The 21,244-nt window shown below is 46.6% G+C and overlaps 3 protein-coding genes across 8 annotated transcripts in view; 2 read left to right on the plus strand and 1 right to left on the minus strand.

Annotated features, from left to right (window-relative positions):
* RILPL1 (Rab interacting lysosomal protein like 1) overlaps positions 1 to 3,634 on the minus strand; it is a 31,563-nt gene extending 27,929 nt beyond the window's left edge. For all 4 annotated transcript variants that reach the window (XR_004360123.1, XM_032705520.1, XM_032705522.1 and 1 more), the window contains exon 1: positions 3,203 to 3,634. Coding sequence is in view for 3 of the 4 variants with exons in the window: in XM_032705520.1 (XP_032561411.1) it covers positions 3,203 to 3,499 (297 nt within the window). In the remaining variant the exon portion in view is untranslated. The remainder of the gene's footprint in view (positions 1 to 3,202) is intronic.
* Positions 3,635 to 6,543: 2,909 nt separating this feature from the next.
* TMED2 (transmembrane p24 trafficking protein 2) lies at positions 6,544 to 13,243 on the plus strand. 2 transcript variants are annotated; one of them, XM_032705528.1, is made up of 5 exons: positions 6,566 to 6,771; positions 7,953 to 8,145; positions 8,539 to 8,559; positions 10,381 to 10,488; positions 11,778 to 13,243. In XM_032705528.1, the coding sequence occupies exons 1-5, from the start codon at positions 6,592 to 6,594 to the stop codon at positions 11,900 to 11,902; spliced, it is 627 nt and encodes a 208-aa protein (XP_032561419.1). In that variant the 5' UTR covers positions 6,566 to 6,591; the 3' UTR covers positions 11,903 to 13,243. The 2 variants fall into 2 exon arrangements, with proteins under 2 accessions (XP_032561420.1, XP_032561419.1); XM_032705529.1 differs by lacking the exon at positions 8,539 to 8,559 and having other exon boundaries at positions 6,544 to 6,771; positions 11,778 to 12,211.
* A 629-nt stretch (positions 13,244 to 13,872) lies between these two features.
* On the plus strand, positions 13,873 to 21,212 carry DDX55 (DEAD-box helicase 55). Of its 2 annotated transcripts, none has more exons than XM_032705846.1 (14): positions 13,873 to 14,014; positions 14,322 to 14,372; positions 14,458 to 14,544; positions 15,141 to 15,232; positions 15,340 to 15,402; positions 15,985 to 16,134; positions 16,616 to 16,805; positions 16,947 to 17,029; positions 17,425 to 17,556; positions 18,301 to 18,393; positions 19,059 to 19,173; positions 19,683 to 19,851; positions 20,223 to 20,515; positions 20,981 to 21,212. In XM_032705846.1, the coding sequence occupies exons 1-14, from the start codon at positions 13,907 to 13,909 to the stop codon at positions 21,146 to 21,148; spliced, it is 1,794 nt and encodes a 597-aa protein (XP_032561737.1). In that variant the 5' UTR covers positions 13,873 to 13,906; the 3' UTR covers positions 21,149 to 21,212. The 2 variants fall into 2 exon arrangements, with proteins under 2 accessions (XP_032561737.1, XP_032561738.1); XM_032705847.1 differs by having other exon boundaries at positions 13,892 to 14,014; positions 16,998 to 17,029.
* Positions 21,213 to 21,244: the final 32 nt, after the last annotated feature.

Here is a 21,244-nt window from a genome sequence, read left to right on the forward strand (position 1 = left end):
AACACATTCACATTTTAAAGCATGTTAAGAGTCTTTGACTGGACTATTTACAGTAACAATCCTTCTATGATTCCTATGGAAAACAATTAAACGAGGCTACTCTGAGTTTCTTAGAAGAGATCCACTTTTCTAATGCCACCATGAGGAAACTAATCATCCAAGTCCCCTTTTGGGATATGCTGAATGTAAATACACGAGGAGATCATTCCTGGTGCAAACATTTGTGCCGTGCAAGTTACCCAGAGGATGGCCCTGTTCTGCTGTGAGGACCAGATTAAGGGGGTGCTGTGTTAGACAACCAAACACGAGCAACAATTCCCTCCTGCACCCGAGGGAGCAGCTGCAAAGCTGTTCCAAATGCCCCAAACCCACCCCACAGTGAGGATCAGGCAGTCAGGGTTAGACGTGCTCGTTCTGACCCAGCAGCGTCTCTGCTCTAAATTTCTGTTATGAAACACAAGTGTAAATTAATGTGTGTGATCCAGTGCAGCAAGGCCAGAGCTCCTGATCCACGTGGTAAACACAAGCCCAAAACCGTGGTGCTTCCCATGCAAATGGTTCCCTCTGGAATGTCTGAGTGGCATCTGTGTTAGCGGCTGTGGGGCCGGGCAAAACAGCTCCCATTTGTCGGGACACTCCATGTCAAGAGCAGCTGTCACCAATCCTCACAAAGGTCAAATTAGGACAGAAAGTATAAAGTCCTCAAGGAAAACAGTCGTATTTAGAGCTTTGCTTGTTCCAAAAGCTTCTCTGTATTTCACACTCCTGCAGTGGGGGGCATTCCCTGCTCCGTGTTCACGTATGTGCTCCAAACAAAAAGCTCCATGCAAATCCCTGGAGCCAGGCTGAGTCACTGCTGACTCTCACATCCATTCACAGGCCCCTTTCCTACCTAACAACAAAACACATTCAGACAACAACCCAGCCAAGCACAGCTCCAGGCTAAAATAAGCTCTGCTGAGAGATTAAAGGACAGCTCTCTGCTTTGAATGTATGCTCTGATAATGGGAAGTCGTGTTCCTGGTGACTTTTGGGTCCAAATGCCATTTTATCCTGGCATTTATTACTGTATTGCTGCTAAAATTTCTGCAGAAAACACTGTATGGCAAAGAGACAATGAGTTACATAAAGGTGTGGTAAGCTGTGCAGGTTTAACTATTAAAAAGGAAAGAAAATGCCATTAATCACCTATTTTGCTTAAAACTATCTTGAGAAAAAAGCACATCTGTAATGAAACTGATATTGCCAAACATCTGCACTATTTACAGTGATGCTGCCTGTTACAACTCTGGAGCTAAAATAACGCAGTGACCTATTTTAGCAATAAAACAGCACATTCATCAGCTATGAGAATACAGATAAAACCAAGCCAGAATGCTCAAAATTCCCCAAAATATCTAAACTTGTATCATTTAGGTGTGGCTGCACTGTAAACACACAGCTATCCTAAGGTTTGCCCAGGCAAACTTTGTTATTTATTGCTATTGCAGAGCCCAGTGAATTGGAGCAGAGATTAACTTCTGACTCCTCATTAGTGGAAGTACCAGCCAGAGAAGGCAGATAATACAGTTGGTGCCAGCTCAGGGAACCCCAGGCAGGGGGTGCTAAGCCAGGTTTATAGGCAAAACAGATCTACACTTAAAGTTTAAGTGCTAAAATCTCATAAACTGATGCTTGCACTGGCCCCTAAAAGCTTGCCTGGGTAGGGGTTTTAGCAGGCTTTTGGGCCAGAACTATTTCTCAGTCTGACTTTTTGTGCTTTATCAGCATCTGCCCTGTGAAAGACTCTTCAAACCCTCACACTTGAACAGAGGTGATGCCACACCACAGTTCTACAGGGACCTGGTGCACTGGGAATCAAGTTGATTAAAAAAATACATGTATGTATCTTGTACTTTATTTTGTTGTTAAAATATGGTTCCACCAAAGTTTCACATGGATTGTCTGAACATTCCCTGAGCCCCTTCAGGACTCAGAGAAGCTGCCAGAGCAGAGGTGTTTGACTGCAGGGAGATCAGCTGACACGTTTAGGAAACTTTTTAACACTTTATAAGAACTTTAGAAACATCTACACAGAACAACTTGTACAATGACTCTGGGTCAGTTCAGTATCCACTTCACTCTGCAGCATTTGGGAAATATCCAACACACTTTATCTGTTCTCCAGACCTCCTTCCTTCATACTCTGGAGGCTTATCAAGGCTTTGTACATTAAAGATCTTTCACCATCCTTTTCAGAGACATTGCCCTAAGACTTCCTCTGCAAAATGTTTTCCAGATGCTAAGTGAAAGACCCCTAGATTACTCATTTAAAAACGTAAAACTTGAATTTATTTAAATTAAAGGCAAATCTTGAAGTTTGGGGTCTCTCTTCCAGAAATTCCCTGTCTCCTGTTTACTCTGATTCTGTGTGTGGGAGCAGGAATGGCATGAGGCAGCAGTGATGATTTAGCACAGTCACTGGAAGAACCATTCCTTTAAATCAGTTATCCTGATGGTTTAAAGACTGGATCTGTCACTGCAGTGACTGGAGTGTGCTGTCCCGCCACAGGAGGGTAACAGGATATGGGAAATGATCTCCACCTTGGGCTTTCATGGGAGTGGGGTCAGGCAACACTGTGACCTCCCCAGAACAAGCAAAGGGACATCTTGCCATCAGAGGATGGAGCAGGATTTTGGGAGAGTGCTCTTCCTCACTCTCCAGCTCTAACACTGCCCTGAAATCACTTGGTCCTCCATCTCTCTCCTATGACTTGCCTACCCAATGCGCGTGCCAGGAAAACTAGAGTGCTAAATCATTCCCAGCTCCGGAGAGGAAAGTGTATTCTTGTCGGTGACCTTTCCTGGCCTAGCAGGAAGCAGCACTACCCTCTCGTCAGGACAGGGGATGGAGCAGGAATCCTAATCGGGGAGACACAAGGGGAAGGAAATGCTGGGGAAGAGGAGGAGAATGGGAAGGAGGGAGGAAACTTCCAGGAGGGAAGGAAACACAAAACAACAACACACCCAAACCCTCAGCGACGCTAAGGCAGCATCGGCCCGCCCGGGCCGTGCCCCGCCCGCTCCCCCCGGCATCCCGGCTCCCTCTTTGTTTTCCCGGCGGCTGCGGGGCGTTTGGGCGGCGGGGGGGGCTCCCCCCGGACCGGCTGCGTTCTGCGGGGGCAGCGCTGCCCCGCCGCGTCCCCGCGACCCCCGCCCGCACCTTCTGGTGCTTCCGCTCCTTCTCGATGCGGTCCATCCTCTCGAGGCGCAGGCGGTCGAGCTCCAGGCGCAGCTCCTCCATCTCGGGGTTGATGTGGTTGCGGCTCACGAGCACCTCCAGGATCTCCAGCACCCGCACCACCTTGGGCATGAGGCGGGCGATGGCCTCGCAGCCGTGCTGGTCGATGACCCGCTCAAACTCCTGCCCCACGGCCGAGGCGATGTCGTACACGTCCATGACCGTCAGCTCCGCCGCGTTCTTCTCCAGCGCGGGCGGGGCCCCGCCGCCGCCGTCCATGGCTCTGCCGGCCCCGCGGCTCCCGCATAGGCGGCGGCGGGGGCGCTCCGGGCGGGGCGGGACGGGCCCCCCTGGCAGCCGCTCCCCGGCACGTCCCGCGAACTCCGGGGCGGCTCGGCCGGGGGTGTTTAAACTTGGCCGGGCGGCGCTGGGGGAGCGGCGGCGAGAGGCGGGCGCGGCGTCCCCGCCACCTCCGCCCCGCCGCCCGCGGCCAATGCCCGGCTCGGGGCGGGCCGGGGGCGGCCCCGCGCATGTCCCCGGTCCCCGCCGATGTCCCCGGTCCCCGCCGATGTCCCCGGTCCCCCCGCTTGTCCCCGGTCCCCCCGCTTGTCCCCGGTGCCCGCGGCTCCCCCCGTGCTGGACTCGCCGCGATGCGGAGCCGTGGAAGTCCCTGATCCGCGGGGCTTTGCTTTCCCCGGGGAGAGGAGCATCGCCAAGCGAGGAGCATCCATCCTTGTGCCGAGCGGCTGCAGCGCCGGGAGGGCTCGTGGTGCCGGGCAGGAGAACCGCTGTTTTTTGGGGGGGGGGGCAGAGCTCAAACCCGCCCGTGCTGGGGGGTCCCACACAGGTGCCCAGCGCTGGGGCGGGTTCGCAGCATGGGTAGGGACGCGCCGGGGTGTCCGTGGTGCCCAACAGCGGGCGCAGTGCCCGAAGTTAAGTGCCCCGCGATGGAAGTACATCCCAGCACCGGGATGGAAGGGGGAAGATGTTCCCCGGCTCCAGGAGGGGATGGAGGCGACGGGTGGCTGCGGGCACGTGGAATGCGGTGAACGAGCCGTTCTGCAGCGCAGCGAGGGGCTCGCACACGGCAGCTCATCGTTAGGGGGGTTTGGCTGTTCATCCTTGGGGGTTTTAGGCCCCCGCTCTGCACAGTAACAGAGTCTTTACTGTGCACGTGTCCAGAGGATCAGTGGAGGGTTTTATACATACAAGCAGTTTGCTGGCATGAATCCGTTTGCAGATAATTTAATTTAAACCAAAATGTGTTTTTCTGGTCAAGTTTTTCAGTGTTTTTGCTTTCAGGTGTGACTGTGCACGTTTAGATGTTCTTATGGTGTTTAGGAAGAGGTGCTCTAGATGAGTCTTTACAGATAAATTAAATATGCCTGGAAAAGATGAGTTAAATGTGCCTGGGAATATTTTTAGGTCCCAGTCCTGCCACTCACTGTGTGCAGAGTAGGAATAATGCATTTTCTTTTGGACAAGATACGATGAATAATGTCAAACACTGGGACAAAGTCAGGAGAAATAACACTGAAGTTGCGAACACACCATTAATTATCTACTTTTAGCAGGTGCAGGTGAACAGGAGGGAGAGAAGATGGGAAATGCAACACTGACACCCAGACCAACTTTTCCACACAGTTCTGTCACAACCTCCTTCCATCACAAGGTACAAAATATCCATGTTCTTTGTGTGCTGCCAGGAGGCACCAGGGCAGCCAGGAGAGCAACAGATCAGTTCCCAAATACCTGAGCTTGGCATTCAACTGCCTAACTTACAGCAAGAATCAGTGATATCCAATGAAAGTATTTCCCTATGTATCGTTCATGAAACTCATTCCCAGAGTTGAGCACCACAGGATACTGCACAAAGTTCCAGAGAGAGCAGGAGGATGAATAATGGTAGAGTCATCCTTTCCTGGCAGAGGTGCTTCTGGACGTGTGAGGAGGGGGAGCAGCTTGAGCAGAACGTTTGGAGAAGGCTCTGCAGTGTCCCAGGGGAGCAGCTCTGCTGGGAAATCAACCTTTTGGCCAAGTCAGAGAGGAGAAAAAGAGCTTATGCCACGAGAATTCAGCATTGCAAGAGTTCATTGTTATGTACAAGTTCACATAGAGGAGAAATGTAACAAAGTGGGGAATGTGAGAGTGGCAAGACTAAAACTGTTACTGAAGTAGATGAAAAACCAGCACAGTTTGTGCTACGGGAAGCAGTAGGTTTGGTGTTGGCTTGATCTCTGAAAACGACTTGGCACGGAAAGTTTCTTATCCAGCCACGTTTGTGACCTGCAGCTCTTCAGGTTCAGCTTTTCCTGCCAAAATCTTGCCCACACCCTGTGCCTGCACTGACACAGCAGCTCACACCTGGCAGCTGGAGGAAGAGCAGAGTTTACTGACGTAAATCCAGCATTTGGGTTACATTTGTCAAGACAAACACACCCGAGTATCACCAGGAGAACAAAAACCAGCGCTTGTTGGCAAACTCAACACAAAAATGTGTCGCTGCAGAGCCAGGTTGTGGTTTGGTTTTAACTCTTCTCCAGATCATTAAACAGCTACTCATGGAACGGGCTGCCTTAAGCACAGCAATTTCTGTATTTCTGGCTGAAATTTTTAATTGGAAATTCACGTTTAAGCCACACAATGAACAGCTTTTTACACAGTTACTCTCAGGTGAGGCAGGATCTGGATGTGTCCTGACTGTGTTTCCTTGTGCGTGAACAGCCCACCAGACAGGCATCCCTGTCAACTTCTGAAACCTTGGCTGCTCCCAAAACCCCTCCCTGGCTGTGGCAGGTTTGGGTTTTCGGGCTTCGGGAGCAGCGGCCTCGGCAGGGCTGCGGTGACAGTGGTGGGGACAGCTGCCTTCCCTCCCTGCTGCCTCCCCTCGTTCCCTCGGGAGCCCCCTCATTCCCCCAGGATCCCCCTCATCCCCTCAGGATCCGCCTCATCCCTTCAGAATCCCCCTCATTCCCTAATCCTCTCGGGATCCTCCTCATCCCCCCAGGATCCGCCTCACGTCCTCAGGATCCCCCTCATTCCCTCGGGACGCGTTTCCCGCCTCCCGCTCTGGCCCCGCCCCGTTGCCGGGCAACGCCCCCTAACTCGCGCGCCCGCCGTGCCTCGCTCCCATTGGCTTCCTCCACCACTGCTCCTCCCCCTCCTCCCCTCCCATTGGCCCCTCCCAGGCGGCTCGTCCCGCCCCCCGCGGAGCGCGGGCCCCGCCTCATCTTTGCCCCTCAGCGGCCGCCGTAGCTCAGCCCGTACGTGGCAACGGGGCGGTGGCGGCCAATGGGCGGCGGCCCCGTGCGCCGGAAGGGGCGTGGCGTGGGCCGGAAGCGCCGCTCGGTGCCGCTGTGCCGGGCTCCGCCATGTCGGCGCTGCGGGCGGTGCTGGCGCTCCTGGCCGCGCTCGCCGCCCCGGCCCAGCCCTACTTCGTGAGCATCGATGCGCACGCCGAGGAGTGCTTCCTGGAGCGCGTGCCGTCTGGCACCAAGATGGGACTCATCTTCGAGGTGGCCGAGGGCGGCTTCCTGGACATCGACGTGGAGGTGCGGCGGCGGCGGCGGCGGCGGCGCGGGCAGAGCCGCCGACCTTGGGCGGCGCGGCGGGGCCGGGGCCGGGCGGGCGCGCGCGCTGGAGCTCTGCTGCGTGCGGGACCAGACCCGCCGCAGGGTTCGGGATGGTCCGGAGCGGGTCGGACCCGCCTGCCCGAGCGGTTCGGGGCGGTCCCTGCGGGGGCTCCGGGCGGCGGGAGCGCCCCCGGCCTCGCACGGGACCAGGGGCCTCTGCTGCTGGTCGCTCCTGCTGTGGCTGCCTGAGCCTGTCCTGCTGCTCTGTCCACTCCTCCCTCGGGATTTTCTTTCTCCGTGTGATAAATTATTGGGCGGGAAGATGAGCGCGGTCGCTCTTCGCCTGTTCCGGGAGCGCTTCCCCTTGAACCCAGAGGGGTTTGTTGTCTTTAGTCAGGGATTGCCATCTGGAAGTTGTGGGTGAGTCCTTCTCGTCAAAGAGGTGTCACGTCAGTGGGAGATCCTGAGTGAGAGTTGCTGTTGCCGTGGTGAAGAGCAGAGTTTTCTGTTTGGGGCAACTTAAACGCGAGAGGGGTTAAAAAGCAGGGGGGTTGTTGCCGAGAGTCCTGTAACAGTTTTAAATTACACGTGGCTGCGGCACAAGAGTTGGGAAATTGTGAGATCTCGTTCACGTGTCACCAGTGGAAGCTCAGCAGCAGCTTGGCCCGGTGGGATGGAAATTCAGGATCACAGTGATCCTGGGAGCTCCAAACTCAGGCTCTCAGTCCGTTTGAAATGGTCACTGCAGTAGTGCCCAGCTGTGTGTCTAAAGTCATATTGACTGTTAGAGAATGGCTTTTTTCCCCCTCTTTGTTTCCCTTGACACACCAGAGATAAGGTTTCCCCTGCAGTTGTTTGACTTACAGCCCCAGATTGTGGTTTCCTTGTTCTTGGGTGCTCCTTATCTCCACCAGGGAGGCCAAGGAGGCTTTTGTGTGACTTTCTTTACCAAGAAGTTTGTGAGATTTTAAAAGAGACTTCTGTACAGAAAAACTGCACCACAGAGTTGTGGGAGTTGAGCGGTGCCAGCCCTGGCAGATCCCAGCTGGTGTTGGTGACTGGGTAACTCCAGGGTGTGTTTGCAGTGCTGTGATGGTGCATTTTAACCCTCTGTGCTGGAAATTAAGTGTGTGATCCTTTGTTTTCCCCCCCCTTTCCAGATTACAGGGCCCGATAATAAAGGGATTTACAAAGGGGATCGAGAGTCCAGTGGAAAATACACGTTTGCTGCCCACATGGATGGAACCTACAAGTTCTGCTTCAGCAACAGGATGTCCACCATGACCCCCAAGATAGTGATGTTCACTATTGACATCGGGGAGGCTCCCAAGGGCCAAGACATGGAGACAGAAGGTGAGGAACATTCCTGCAAGGAAATCAGAGAGCTTTTCCCTCCGTGCATGACTTGTGAACTCAATAGGGCTCCCAGGATTCCCGTTCCTTCAGGTGTATCAGCTGTCCTGACACAGCTCAAGTGGATGTTTTTACACCTTGTTACACACAATTTAATGCAAAATCACCACAGAATCCCTTGGCCATCTGCAGAAACTAATGCTTCCATCCTTTAGTCCTTCAGCGGTGCCACTCTGATTTCTAGTTGGCTCAGCAGTATTTAGACCTCCACAGGCCTTAGTTGAGCTCTGACAAATGTGCTAATATCAGATTTCCCCCATAGCTGTGTAAATGACTGTTTTATCTGCAGCCCTTTGTCCTGTACCCGTGTTCATCTCTCACACTTCTCTCTAGGTGGTGGAGATACCTGGGATGGTATGTGGACTGCTTTTTGAAAGCTCCTTGGCATCTTGTCTCTGGCACATGTTCATTCACTAACAGCTAACTTGGCTTTTCCTCTGTAACATTTGTTTGGAGCATGAGAATGTCTTGTTAATAAACTACCCAAAAGGTCTGATTCTGAGCAATGCTGAGCACCCACAGCTCCCATGGACAGGTTCCCATGACAGTTTGTGTTCAGGTGGTTGTTTCTGGCTGACAGAAGATTTAATCAGGAGTTTTAGGTGAAATTCAACTAAATACTGAACATGCAAGAACATTGGATGTTTCAGGCAGTGGTTGCTTTCTGTTGCTAAAAGGGATGTTGAGTAATCAAGGGGTTTGGAAGCAATAAGCTGCTTCTAGGTTATGAATTATTACTGGTGTGTCAAGGGAAAAACTCAAACTTGTAGTTTGCTGTAAAACAAATAAATGAAAGTATTGCCTAACAAGTCATAAAGTTTATTTAGAAATCGCTAACTGTAGCTAGAAAGGCAACAAATTCTTGTTTTCTATTTTAGCAAGTAAATTACTGTGAGCATTGACTACTTGATGCCACTTGAAAAGTAACACATTCCTAACTTTTTTTTAAAGGCTCACTTAAATCTTTTTTTTTTGAGTCTGCATATATCTGTTGTAAAGAATATTACTGCAGCTTTAAATTTTTAAGGCAGTTTTCTTAAGTGAATTTTTTGAGTGTGTTTAAACAATCCCTGCAACTTTAGTTTCTTTTCTTACTAATAAACTGCACTTACTGCAATGACCACTTGGCCATGAAAATAAGGGATTTATGATATTAGCAGAGGGAGTGTTTGCACAATTATTTAGATTTTAATTGTCACTTGTGTGAGTGTTATTCTCTCGTGCTCTTTTTTGGTGTGTGATTTGAATAACTTCATTTTAAGATTGGGATCTGAAGCACCTAATTTATAAATAAAACTGTAATAAGGTAGTTTCCAAGTCAAGTGTGTCCCTTCAAAGGAAAATGTGTTGGATTTTGTGACTTTTTTTAAGAGCTTATTGCTCGGGGTGTGTTTGTGGAGTGATACCTTGAACTTGGTGCTAGAAAACCTTGCAAATTACTTGCCTAATTTATTAATTTGTAGGTGGACAGTTCTCTGAGCTTGGATGGATTAAAAAGATCCTGTGATTGACAGTAAAATCACTAAATCTCAGATCTCTGAGCCTTCCATTTGCTGAGCTGTCTCCAGCTAATTTTCTGTTGCTGGTTTGGTATTTTCCTCCTCTCCTGCTTTCACAACACACCAGAACCTGGAGCCTTGTGCCCTCTCAGTGTTGTGCCCCAGCTAAACCTGAAGATCACAGGATGAGATTTGTTGCTCCAGAAAGTGATCTCATTTGCCAGCATCATGATCTTGAGCTAAATACTCAGTCATTCTATTTTTGCAAGCTTAACAACTAGGAAAAGCTGTCATTTGCCTTGAGATAATTTGCTTGGAATATATTGGATGAGATTGGCAAAATAGCTGTTAGTGTGTGGTATTGATCTCGTGTGTCCTTCCATTCTATTTTTCTGGGCAAGTATGTGCATATTGGAAATACTGACTCTAATTTGTGTGTCTCCTGCCTCCTAGTTGGGTGTGGAGAAATGTTTTCCCACTTGTTTAATACCATAGAGACACATTAGGGAAAGTGGTGCTGTGAAAACTAAACTTTGCTGTAGGAATAGAAAGTTTTACAGGCTGCGTTTGTCAGAACTTCTGCAGCAGGAAATTAAGTTTAACTGTTCATAAATGTTAACAAATTGGTTTTTGAGTCATTAACAGACTTACTGATGCTTCTGAAATTATTCTGCAGCTCACCAGAACAAGCTAGAAGAGATGATTAATGAGTTAGCAGTGGCCATGACAGCTGTGAAGCATGAACAAGAGTACATGGAAGTTCGTGAAAGAATACATAGAGCAAGTATGTGTCTGACTTCAATGCCTTCTCCCCTCTCAAATGAACTTGTAAACTGAGATTTAAAATATGAGCCCATGAAAACTATTCCAAATTACTTAAAAGAAAATAGTTTAGAATAAATTCTGAAAGACCTGCCCATAGAATAAAGAACGTAGGTGAATTTTGCAGTCATCCTTTAATTGGCTTCCTCTCATGTAAGAAGGGTTGTTATGGAAAATAATGTTTGCTTAATTGGTGTAAATTCTGTAGTTGTTTGAATGGTGTATTCCTGGGGATACCAGTGATGATATTAATTCTTAATCTGTTTACATGGGCAGGTAGAGACAGGACAAGAGGATGGTTTTAAACTGAAAGAGAGTAGTTTTAGACGGGATATTTGGAAGAAATTCTTCCCTGAGAGGGTGGTGAGGCCCTGGCACAGGTTACCCAGAGAAGCTGTGGCTGCCCCATCCCTGGAAGTGTTCAAGGCCAGGTTGGACGGGGCTTGGAGCAACTTGGGATAGTGGAAGGTGTCCCTGCCCCTGGCTGGGGTTGGAATAGGATCAGCTTTAAGGTCCTTCCAACCCAAACCATTCAGGGATTCTGTGATTTGGTTCCCAGGAATAAATTTTGCTTGAACTATTACTTCACCCTTGAAGTGGATGTGGCTTAATAGTTGAGCCAAAGTCTTTTAAATGTTTCACTGGAAGAGAGCAGAGCTACTGTTACTTTCCTGATGAACTCTGCAGTCACAACCCCCAGGTGCTGAAACACAGCTTTAAAGTGAGACTCAGAGCTCCAAGTGCTGCCTTGGGGTAACCCCAGTGAGAATAAAGGGCAGATATTTTCAATGTGAAAATAATACATTCTGTTAAAGCATTGGACCCTCAACTGTTTGAACTTATCTTCAGTTTTATGACGTTTGTTACTAATGGTCTGATTTAAGAAAAAGCTGAATTTTAGAACTAAAGATGGTGAACCTTTAGAGATTAGAAGTTCCCTGCTTGACTTCGAGACTGAAAAAGCAAGTGGCTCCTGTCTGGCAGCTCAGAGAGGCCAGACAGAGGCTTGTAAGGTGGGCAGAATAGAGAAGGATGCTGCAGTGTGTGTCCAAAGTGGGTTTAAAAGCAAACTGTTCAGAAAAATCCCTCCCTCGTCTCTAAGGCTGCAGGGCACTTCAGGGCACTTCTGGGCCACGACATGACACAAACACCTGTGATTTATGTGCAGTGTTTCACTTCCCATGACAGAGTGTTTCAAGTTTAAATGCTTTGTAACTTACCGCTTCTCTTTTTTTTTTTCCTCCCCAACAGTCAATGATAACACAAACAGCAGAGTGGTTCTGTGGTCATTCTTCGAGGCCCTTGTACTAGTTGCCATGACACTGGGACAGATCTACTACCTGAAGAGGTTTTTTGAAGTCCGAAGGGTGGTCTAAGAGTCCTCCTGCGGTCCCGGGTTTCAGTTCACTCTCTACCAAACATCCTGGTCACAAAAATAAGTCACTTAGTTTTCTGAACCCTCTTTACTGAACTGTAAAACTTCTTTGCTTATGTTCCTTCCCAGCTGAAAACGAGTTGTTTTTATATATCTCCTGTAGCAAAAGCTGTGCTGAAATCTTGTCACTTTATTGGCATCTTTTTCCCACTGAGATCTGCGCAGTCTGTGTGCTAAGCAAGGTCCAGGCAAGCTGCAAACGCTGTAACTCACTGTAGTAACAAGCAATGTTGATGTCTTCTCTAACTTCTTTTTCCCTCTTTCCATAAGTATTTGCAGTTCTGCCCAGGGAAACGGTACAAGGCCCAAAAGGTGACTGTTTGCATTTTTACATCTTTAACCCTGCAGTAGGTGTTATAAAATTGAAATAATCCCAATAATCCCTTCCCCACTCACAGAAACTGCCAAGGAAAAGGTTAAAATTCATACCTAGTTGCTCTTTCAGAGATAGTCATCAGCAACTAATTACATCAACTTCTTCCCAAAGTTCTTTTAAATGAAATAGTTGCTGTGAAAGTGCTTTTTCTCTGCTCATCACCAAATGTTCCTCGTACGGTTTTTAGTCTCCTGAAGGTTTTATTTGGAAGCCAATTGTGTGCAGTGTCTTGGCAAACACTAGCGAACCCTTTGGCTTTTGCAGGTCCAAAGCTCAGACTGTTTGCCCAGTGCCCAGGGCATTTAGTGTTCAGGAAATCTGGATTCCTGAGGCCAAAGGGTTCCGGAATTGGGGAGTTTTTTCCACGCTATGCAGCCCTTGTATTTAAGTGCAGTGGCAAACTCTGCCATGATCTGATCAGAATTAGCATAATGCTAAATACTGGTGTGTTTTCTTTTTCAGGCACATGTAGATTTGTTTTTGTATAAAGTTCCTTTCCTCGGTATCTGATGATTGGTTTAAAAAATTAAAGCAGCGTCTGATGTGGGTGCTGAGCCAGGATTATGTTGTGACTGATGTATATTAGTTGTAATCATTTTTGGGGGTGGGGTGGGGTCTTTTCCAGGGGGGAGCCTCTACAAGTAACACACAACAGTTTTGTACAATTAATTTAAAATTTGTTACAGGTTTTCATGTTCCAGGTAAAGTTTTTTCAACCTCGGGCAAACACTTGCAGCAGTTCTTCAGAGAGGTGGCTCTTACACCTTTATTGCAACTGTTGTGTGCCAATATTTTTGTGTAAAACACTGAAAATTGAATTCTAAGATGTACATTTAAAAATTGCTCGTGAATCTAAATATGACCCAGGTTCGATAAATAAACAAATTCTTTAAAAAAAAAAAAAAAGGCAACTTTGTGTTGTTTTTCTTTGGTGCTTTAAGGAAGTCCAGATTAACATAAAGAGGTTTTATAAAGTATTTGTTTAGTAATGGCCATAAATTAAAACACAAGAAGTTCCACCTTAACATGAGGAAGAACTCTCCATGGAGGGTGGCAGAGCACTGTAGCTGCCCAGGGAGGACATGGATTCTCTTTCTGGAGACATCGCAAACCCACCTGGAATTCCTGGGTCACCTGCTCCAGGTGACCCTGCCTTGGCTGGGGGGTTGGACTGGACGATCTCCAGAGGTCCTAACCCTAAGTGATTCTGTGCTATCTCAGGATGTCAGGAATTTATCCAAACCCCATCCCATTTTCTGGGCAGGTGAATGAATTCCAGGTAATTCTGAACCTACATCTTTGCTCCTCAGCCCTGAGCAGGCAGCTGGCACAGTGCTGCTGTATGGCCCGCTGAAGTACTTACTACGATAAGCCATTTGCCACAAAAATAGTGTTGTTTTGTTGTTTTTTTTTTTTGCCATACCCAAAGTTTGGCGTTTTCTGCGAAGTTTCCTGAGGCAAAACCGCTCGGGGAGGGGGGGGCGGAACCGAAGTGCCGCGGAACGGAGGTGCCGCCGCGCGTGTTTCCGGGACGGGGGAGCGGCGGGGCGGTGACACCGCGCGGCCAAGATGGAGGCGGTGACTGAAGGGAGCTGGGGGTCCCTCCCGGTGCCGCTGAGCCCGGGCGTGCTCCGGGCGCTGCGGGAGCTCCGCTTCCACCAAATGACCCCGGTGCAGGTGAGGGGCCGCTCCCGGCCGGCCCCGGCCCCGAGCTGCGGGCGCTCTGCCTCCACCAAATGACCGCGGTGCAGGTGAGGGGCCGCGCCCGCCGGCCCCGGGGAGGGAGGCCGGGCTGAGGGAGGAGGGGGTCAGATCCGCGGCCACAGCACTCCCTGGGTCCTGTAGAAGTCGCACTCTTGGCTTTCCACCGACTCTACTCGGGTGATGTTCGCAGACGGCTCTGGTGTCTCCTGGAGGGATTTCGCCTCTGTGAGATTTCCCCCGGTGACCGATTCACCCGCTCATGAGATGCTTCTTTTTTCAGTCCGCGACCATCCCGCTCTTCATGAGTAACAAAGATGTTGCTGCAGAGGCGGTGAGTGCTTTTCCTCGGCTGTGCTCTTGGCTCAGGAGCTGAGATCGGAGGTCTCGGAGGTCTGACGCTGTTTCCCTTCTCGCAGGTGACGGGCAGTGGGAAAACCTTGGCTTTTGTGATTCCCATACTGGAAATTCTGCTCAGACGGGAGGAAAAGTTAAAGAAAATGCAGGTAGGGTCAGGTAATTCAGTTATGAGTATATTTTTTATGATATGCCAGTAAGATATGAGGACTTCAGGAACAGTATCCATAAGGATGTGTACATACAGTGACTGTGCTCAGCTCTTTGGTGTAACAGTAACAATAAACTTGAAAATATATATTGGGATCCTTTCACTGCATTTTGATACAACTTGTCCTTTGACATGATCAAAACAGGGTTCTGAGCTGTTAGAAAAATGTCCTAAAATGTAGAATATGCTGGTGTGCTGCAAGTGAGGCTTTGAATGCTTTCCAGCATCCATTAACTCTGAATACATTTTAGTGAGCAGAGAACTTCACTGTTATGTGCTGTTAAATGCCATTATTAGGTACTGCTCTTTGAGCAGAGGTGTTTTGCACATTGATAAAATGCTTCTTTCACAGATATCATCTATCATTTTATACACTTATTGTATTTCCATGGAAATAATAAAACCAGTATTTTTGTTTTGTCTAAACTAGGATCAAAGTCATGGCTCATATTCACTTAGCTTTAAAGTGAGAATTTTGCCCAAATCTTTCTTCCAGTCTGTTATTTTCCATAAATTCCTGTTTTCCATGGGCAGGTTGGAGCCATAATTATCACACCAACGAGGGAACTGGCCATTCAAATCCATGAGGTGCTGTCACATTTCACAAAACACTTTCCCATGTTTAGGTGAGTGAACTTCAGCCTTTCCATGACCATAATTCCTTCTCTGTGCTTCTGTCATTCATGAACCAGCAAAACTTAAGGACCCAAATCTTTGTGTTTTATTGTTTCAGTCAGATTCTATTAATTGGTGGCAGGAACCCAATGGAAGATGTTGAAAAGTTTAAGGAACACGGGTGAGTGGATTGTCAGGGATTTTTGTCAGTGTCTCAGAGCCCTGGTTTTCTCCTTGTCAGGGATTTCAGACCAGGACTTTGGTCCTGTTGCTGCTGAAATGTGATGGTGCTGCAAAAGTCTGTTGAGGGTGGCTGGGAAATTGTGGAATCTTTGAGTAAGAAGACAGTGGGAAAGGATCTTATGTGACATCAGCACCATTTACCTGCTGTTTGGGTGAAGAACAGACCTGAAAACTGTCAGCACTGAATATTTCAGTTCTCCCTGCTCATTAATTTCCTGAAAATATTTGGTGCTGATACTAATGTTGGAGTTTTGAAGGAATCATATTTGCCACTGACTTTTGTGTGGAGGCACCAAATATTCCAGAGATGCTGATTATATCCTAGACTTTTATTGCCACGAGTGATCTGCTTTCACCTGGGAGTTTTTCTCCCATCCCAGTGTCAAAGGCCCTGCAATATGGATGCAGTTAGAAGTGACAAAGAGAACTTGTTTTATTGAAGGATGCAGGGCAGGTCTGTGCTGGGACACCACTAACAGCAGGTCTCCCAGATTCCTTCCCTTGCCTCTCTCCCAAACAGTGGGAACATCATCGTGGCCACCCCGGGGCGCCTGGAGGATTTGTTCAGGAGAAAAGCAGATGGGCTGGATCTTGCAAGTTGTGTGAAGGCTCTTGATGTGTTGGTGTTGGATGAAGCAGACAGACTCCTAGATATGGGCTTTGAAGCCAGGTATTGAAATAATAAATTCTAATAATCCTAAAGTTTTTAATGAGTTAAAATAATTGATGGGAATGAGTGTGGCCTGCAATGATTTGTTCTGTTTTGTCTTTTATCTCTCTTTGCTCCATAGAGCAATTGCTGAGTGGGAAGAGAATCAGGAAAAATGGATCCTTGATGAATACAGAGTTTAAAATTTCTTTTGTTCTCATGTATATTAACACATCTGTCTTTAAGATGTTTATTAACACATCTCTATTTAATGCTTGGTTAAGCATCCTTATTCACACATCAGAATGGCTTAGAACACTTTAACAAATAAGCTTTAATCTCCCTTTTCTTTTTATTTAAGTTAATTATTTCAATAGGAGTTTGGCATGTGATGATAAAACCTATTCTGCTTGTAAATTCTTGTAAACTCTTCCTTCGGTGATTAAACCTCTTTCTGAGGGGAGCCTTGGGACAGTTATATTTTCCATGTGCTTGCTTGCAGTTTAAATGCCATCCTGGACTTTTTGCCCAAGCAGAGAAGGACAGGTCTGTTCTCAGCTACTCAGACTCAGGAGGTGGAGAACCTGGTGAGAGCAGGGCTCCGGAATCCCGTCCGGATCTCGGTGAAGGAGAAGGGAGTGGCAGCAAGCAACACCCAGAAAACTCCCACACGCCTGGAGAACTATTACATGGTGGGAACCTGGGTTTTGAGAGAGCTTCTTGTTCCCTCTCCTTTTTTCCTGGTTCTGTCAATAAGTTTTTAAGTCTTAGGATCACGTTAATGGAGGAACCAGAAGTCTGTTTTCTTACTTTTCTTTTTTTCTCTTGTTTAGATCTGCAAAGCAGATGAAAAATTTAATCAGTTGGTGCATTTTCTTCGGCAGCACAAACAGGAAAAACATCTGGTCTTTTTTAGGTAATTTTGTTAGTGTTTCATTGTGAAAACAGTTTTATTAATAGTGTTTTATTAAATTCCAAACCTGCCCTGTGTTGCCAAGGATACAGCTTTTTCAAAGTGATTAATTTTGAGAGCTGTCTTGTAGAATATGGTGCCTAAAAAGAGATTAATCATTTCTTCATGTGAGAATTGTGCTGAATGTTACTAAGCAAAACAGAAATTTTATATGCAATTTTCAAGTAAGACATTATAGATGATTATATGTAATTTATAAAAATTATGTGCATGGTTATATAAAAATAGTCAATAGTGTATATTTTTGAAACATTTCAGACCACTCAAGTTTGACTGTCTAAACCAGATTACAAATGCAGCGTAATCTTTTGACTTAATGCCTGTTTTTATCACCACAGCACGTGTGCCTGTGTGGAATACTATGGGAAGGCTTTGGAATCCTTGATTAAACAGGTGAAAATAATGAGCATTCATGGGAAAATGAAGCACAAGCGTAACAAGATCTTTACTGAGTTTCGGAAGCTCCCGGGGTAAGAACTGGGGCTGAACCAGCCAAAAGTCAGAGCAGTGAGGGGCATTTCAGTGATTTTGTCTGACTGTTCTCCTGCTACTTGAGCAGGGAAGAACAGCTGAGGAGGAGGATGCTAGAGGCTGGTTCTGAGTGATATTTATAATATCACAGAGTGGGAACCACAGAAAAACCCCAGGATATTATTTTTGCAGCGTATGAACAAGAATGTGGTAACACAAGGCTGTAAATTAACTGCAGAAAAGTGTTCTTTGGCAGCTCTGCAGGATGTTAAGAGACTCTTGCCTCATTAGCTGTCATTATTTATTGCGTGGGACCTGAGCTTTGGCATTTTATATTATGAGAAAATCAATTACCAGCAGATTGGAAGAACACCTGTTTAAAAGACCAGCATTTAAAAGACCAATTTTGATGTGCTAAAATTGTCACTCTCTTTAAGTTTTTTATTGAAACATTTATAATAGTACATTCAGCTGTGGTTGATGCAATGCTGATTTAGAATTTGAATATGTAATAGGAAATTGATTTTTCTTAGAAATGTAATATAAATCACAATAATTTTCATAATTTTATGTGGAATTTTAGTTGGTGGAAGCTGCAGTTACCTTATATTTTGTCTCTTTTAAATGCCCAAATGTTTCTAATGTTCTGTCCCCCCCGTCCAGTGAAGATGCAGAACACACAGCTGGGGGGGCTGGCTCTCCTCGAATGAGTTTAATGAAAATACACTTTTCCTCCTTCCCAGGGGCATTTTGGTTTGCACAGATGTGATGGCCCGTGGCATTGACATCCCAGAAGTGCAGTGGGTTTTGCAGTATGACCCCCCCAGCAGTGCAAGGTACAGTTCCACGTCGTAAGAACCTTTTCTGTCCATGTGATCACGTTCTTGTGCTGTTCAGATATAAACTGGGAACCAAAATTGCAGAAAACACATTTAATCACTGCCTGGAAATCTGGGTGAAAACAAAATGATGCAGGAACAAGAAAGGCTGATACACTGCAGCAATTGCTGTAACTGCTGTAGATTGAAATGACTTCATGTTGCATGTGTGTAAGATGGGTGGTCACCACTTCCATCTCTGTGAAGAAGTGGCTCTGGAAAAGGCTTAATGTGAAAATATCAGAGAAATAGTGAGAGGTGACACACTGGGGTGAAGAACAGAGATGAGAGTGGGGACAGAGCTCTTGGAGGAATGGTACATTGAAAGCTCACAGGAAAGGAGCTTTTCCACGTCTTTTAACTTTTGTTGTCATAATTCCTGCTACAACTTGCTTAACTATCACCCCCAAAACAGATACCCCTTGCTTTACCTTAACACTCGAGTGGGGCTGCCACCCTTCTTTGTGGGACATTGTCTTTTACTAATTCCCGTTGGTTTAGTTCAAAAGTACAGAACAGTATATTTTCCATTCCACATCCCCGGGCCCTTTTTGCTGGCTGTCTATAACACTTTAAAATCAGACTGACTGTCCTGTTGAGTTGCCCGTGTTGGGTTGTTGCAGTGCCTTCGTGCATCGCTGCGGTCGGACCGCGCGGATCGGCAACGTCGGCAGCGCACTCGTGTTTTTGCTTCCCATGGAAGAATCTTACGTTAACTTTCTCTCCATCAACCAAAAGGTTTGTGGACTTTTATTCTACCCCAAAGCAGGAGAGAGCAAGGGGACAGGCTGATAGGAAGCCTGCTGAGTTTGGAAGAGGAACATGTGGGCAGTGAGTAAGGAAAGGCTTTTTGTCCCTAAGGGTGTAAATTGTGCGTTTCCAGAAGGGCAGTGCTGGCCTACCCTCCTGCCCCAGCCCTGCCACCACCAGCTGACACACTGCACCCTCTGTGCTGTTCATTTTTAACTCTTTTCCCATGCCTGCTCCTGCATTTGTGTAATTGTATAAATTCTCTAGACCTGCTAATGAGATTAAAGCTTGATAAGGCACAAGATGATGTTGCCTCTCCACAGCTGTTGTGTGGAGCTGATGGTCAGCTGGTGTGTTGGAATGACCACGGGGAAAGGGGCTCAAAGCTCACTGAGGATTAAGTGGGCAGGAGGTGTGCGTTTGAGGTTTCACAGTGCATTTGACACCATTTAGCTGAACTTTTCCTTTGGTTTTGTTGTTTATTTTCTGGTTCTCAGTGTCCCATGCAGGAAATGAAACCACAGACCAATGTGTTGGATCTTCTTCCCAAACTGAAGTCCATGGCCCTGGCTGACAGGGCAGTGTTTGAGAAAGGGATGAAAGCCTTTGTGTCTTATGTCCAGGCTTATGCCAAACATGAATGCAATCTGATCTTCCGAATAAAAGGTAATTCCCAGCAGGGCTAGTGTCTTCTACTGTTCTTTTCAGAAGATGGGACTTGGTTTGGGAAAAAACCCCCAGGGTATTATTGTCCCCAAGCTTCAACTACTGATTCTGAATCTCAGATTCACTTTCTACAACATCAAATTTTGACAAAACTCCTATTTTTTCAAGCAGCTTGTTTCAAGAGAAAACATTTAATTATGGAGTTCGACCAAACCGATATAAGTATAAATAAAAGTGCCTTAGTATTGTTGCTGGTGTTAAGTATAGAATGCAAACAATACACTAAAATAATGTTAGGGGTTTTTTTCTTTCTCAGTTAAATGAACTTTTTATTCAGCAGGAAACTGACTTTATAATCTTTGTTTCAACAGATCTGGATTTTGCCAGTCTTGCCAGAGGTTTTGCATTGTTAAAAATGCCAAAGATGCCTGAACTAAGAGGAAAATGTTTTCCAGACTTTACTCCAGTCACTGTGAATACAGACTCCATTTCATTTAAGGATAAAAATAGAGAAAAGCAGAGACAAAAGAAATTAGAACAACAAAGAAAAGAGAGAGAAGAAAATGAAGGGAAAAAGAAATTCATGAAGAACAAAGCCTGGTCAAAGCAGAAAGCCAAGAGGGAGAAGAAAAAGAAAGTAACAGCTAAAAGGAAGCATGAGGAGGTAACTGTCCATTCTGTTAAAATGCAAATGATTATAGTTTCAAATGGCAGAGTGCCCTGGGATTTTAGTGTGGTGGAACTGATGGTTGTAAAGTAACTTTTTAGGACCTTGACAGGCAAATCTTAACAAAAAAAAATACAGAGAAGCTTTTTAAAGCCAAACACTAAACCAATTTCTCAGCACTTATGCTGGTTATTAATGCTGCCAGCAGACATAGCAGGGATTTTTATTTCTCTGGAGTCCTGCAGGAGGGCCTGATGGTGGATGGGGCTTGATTTTTCCTTGCTTTTGTTAATTTTCAACAAGTGTAGCTGAGAGTTACAGAGTCTCCTGGGTAGGAATTGAGTACTATTTCCTGCTTGGATACTCCTGGCAAAATCCAAGTTGTAATCTTCTCATGTTCAGCTGTATAGAATGAAAACTTTCTGGTGAAGTGTTTAATTTGTTGTTTTCAACTGCCAACAGGGCTCTGATATCGAAGATGAGGATATGGAAGAGCTGCTGAATGACACAAGACTCTTGAAAAGACTAAAAAAGGGGAAAATTAGTGAAGAAGAGTTTGAGAAGAAGCTAACAGGCAGCCAGAGTAGACTCAAAGCAGAAACTGTTGCTGACACAGAGTCTGAAGGCTGACAGTTACTCTTTTACATTAAAATACTGCTTATTTCAATAAATCTGGATTTTTATAAAAAATGATGGGGAGACCTGGCATCCAGAAAGACACACATC

The sequence above is a fragment of the Chiroxiphia lanceolata genome, chromosome 18 (genome assembly GCF_009829145.1).
Source record: "Chiroxiphia lanceolata isolate bChiLan1 chromosome 18, bChiLan1.pri, whole genome shotgun sequence".
NCBI lineage: Eukaryota > Metazoa > Chordata > Aves > Passeriformes > Pipridae > Chiroxiphia > Chiroxiphia lanceolata.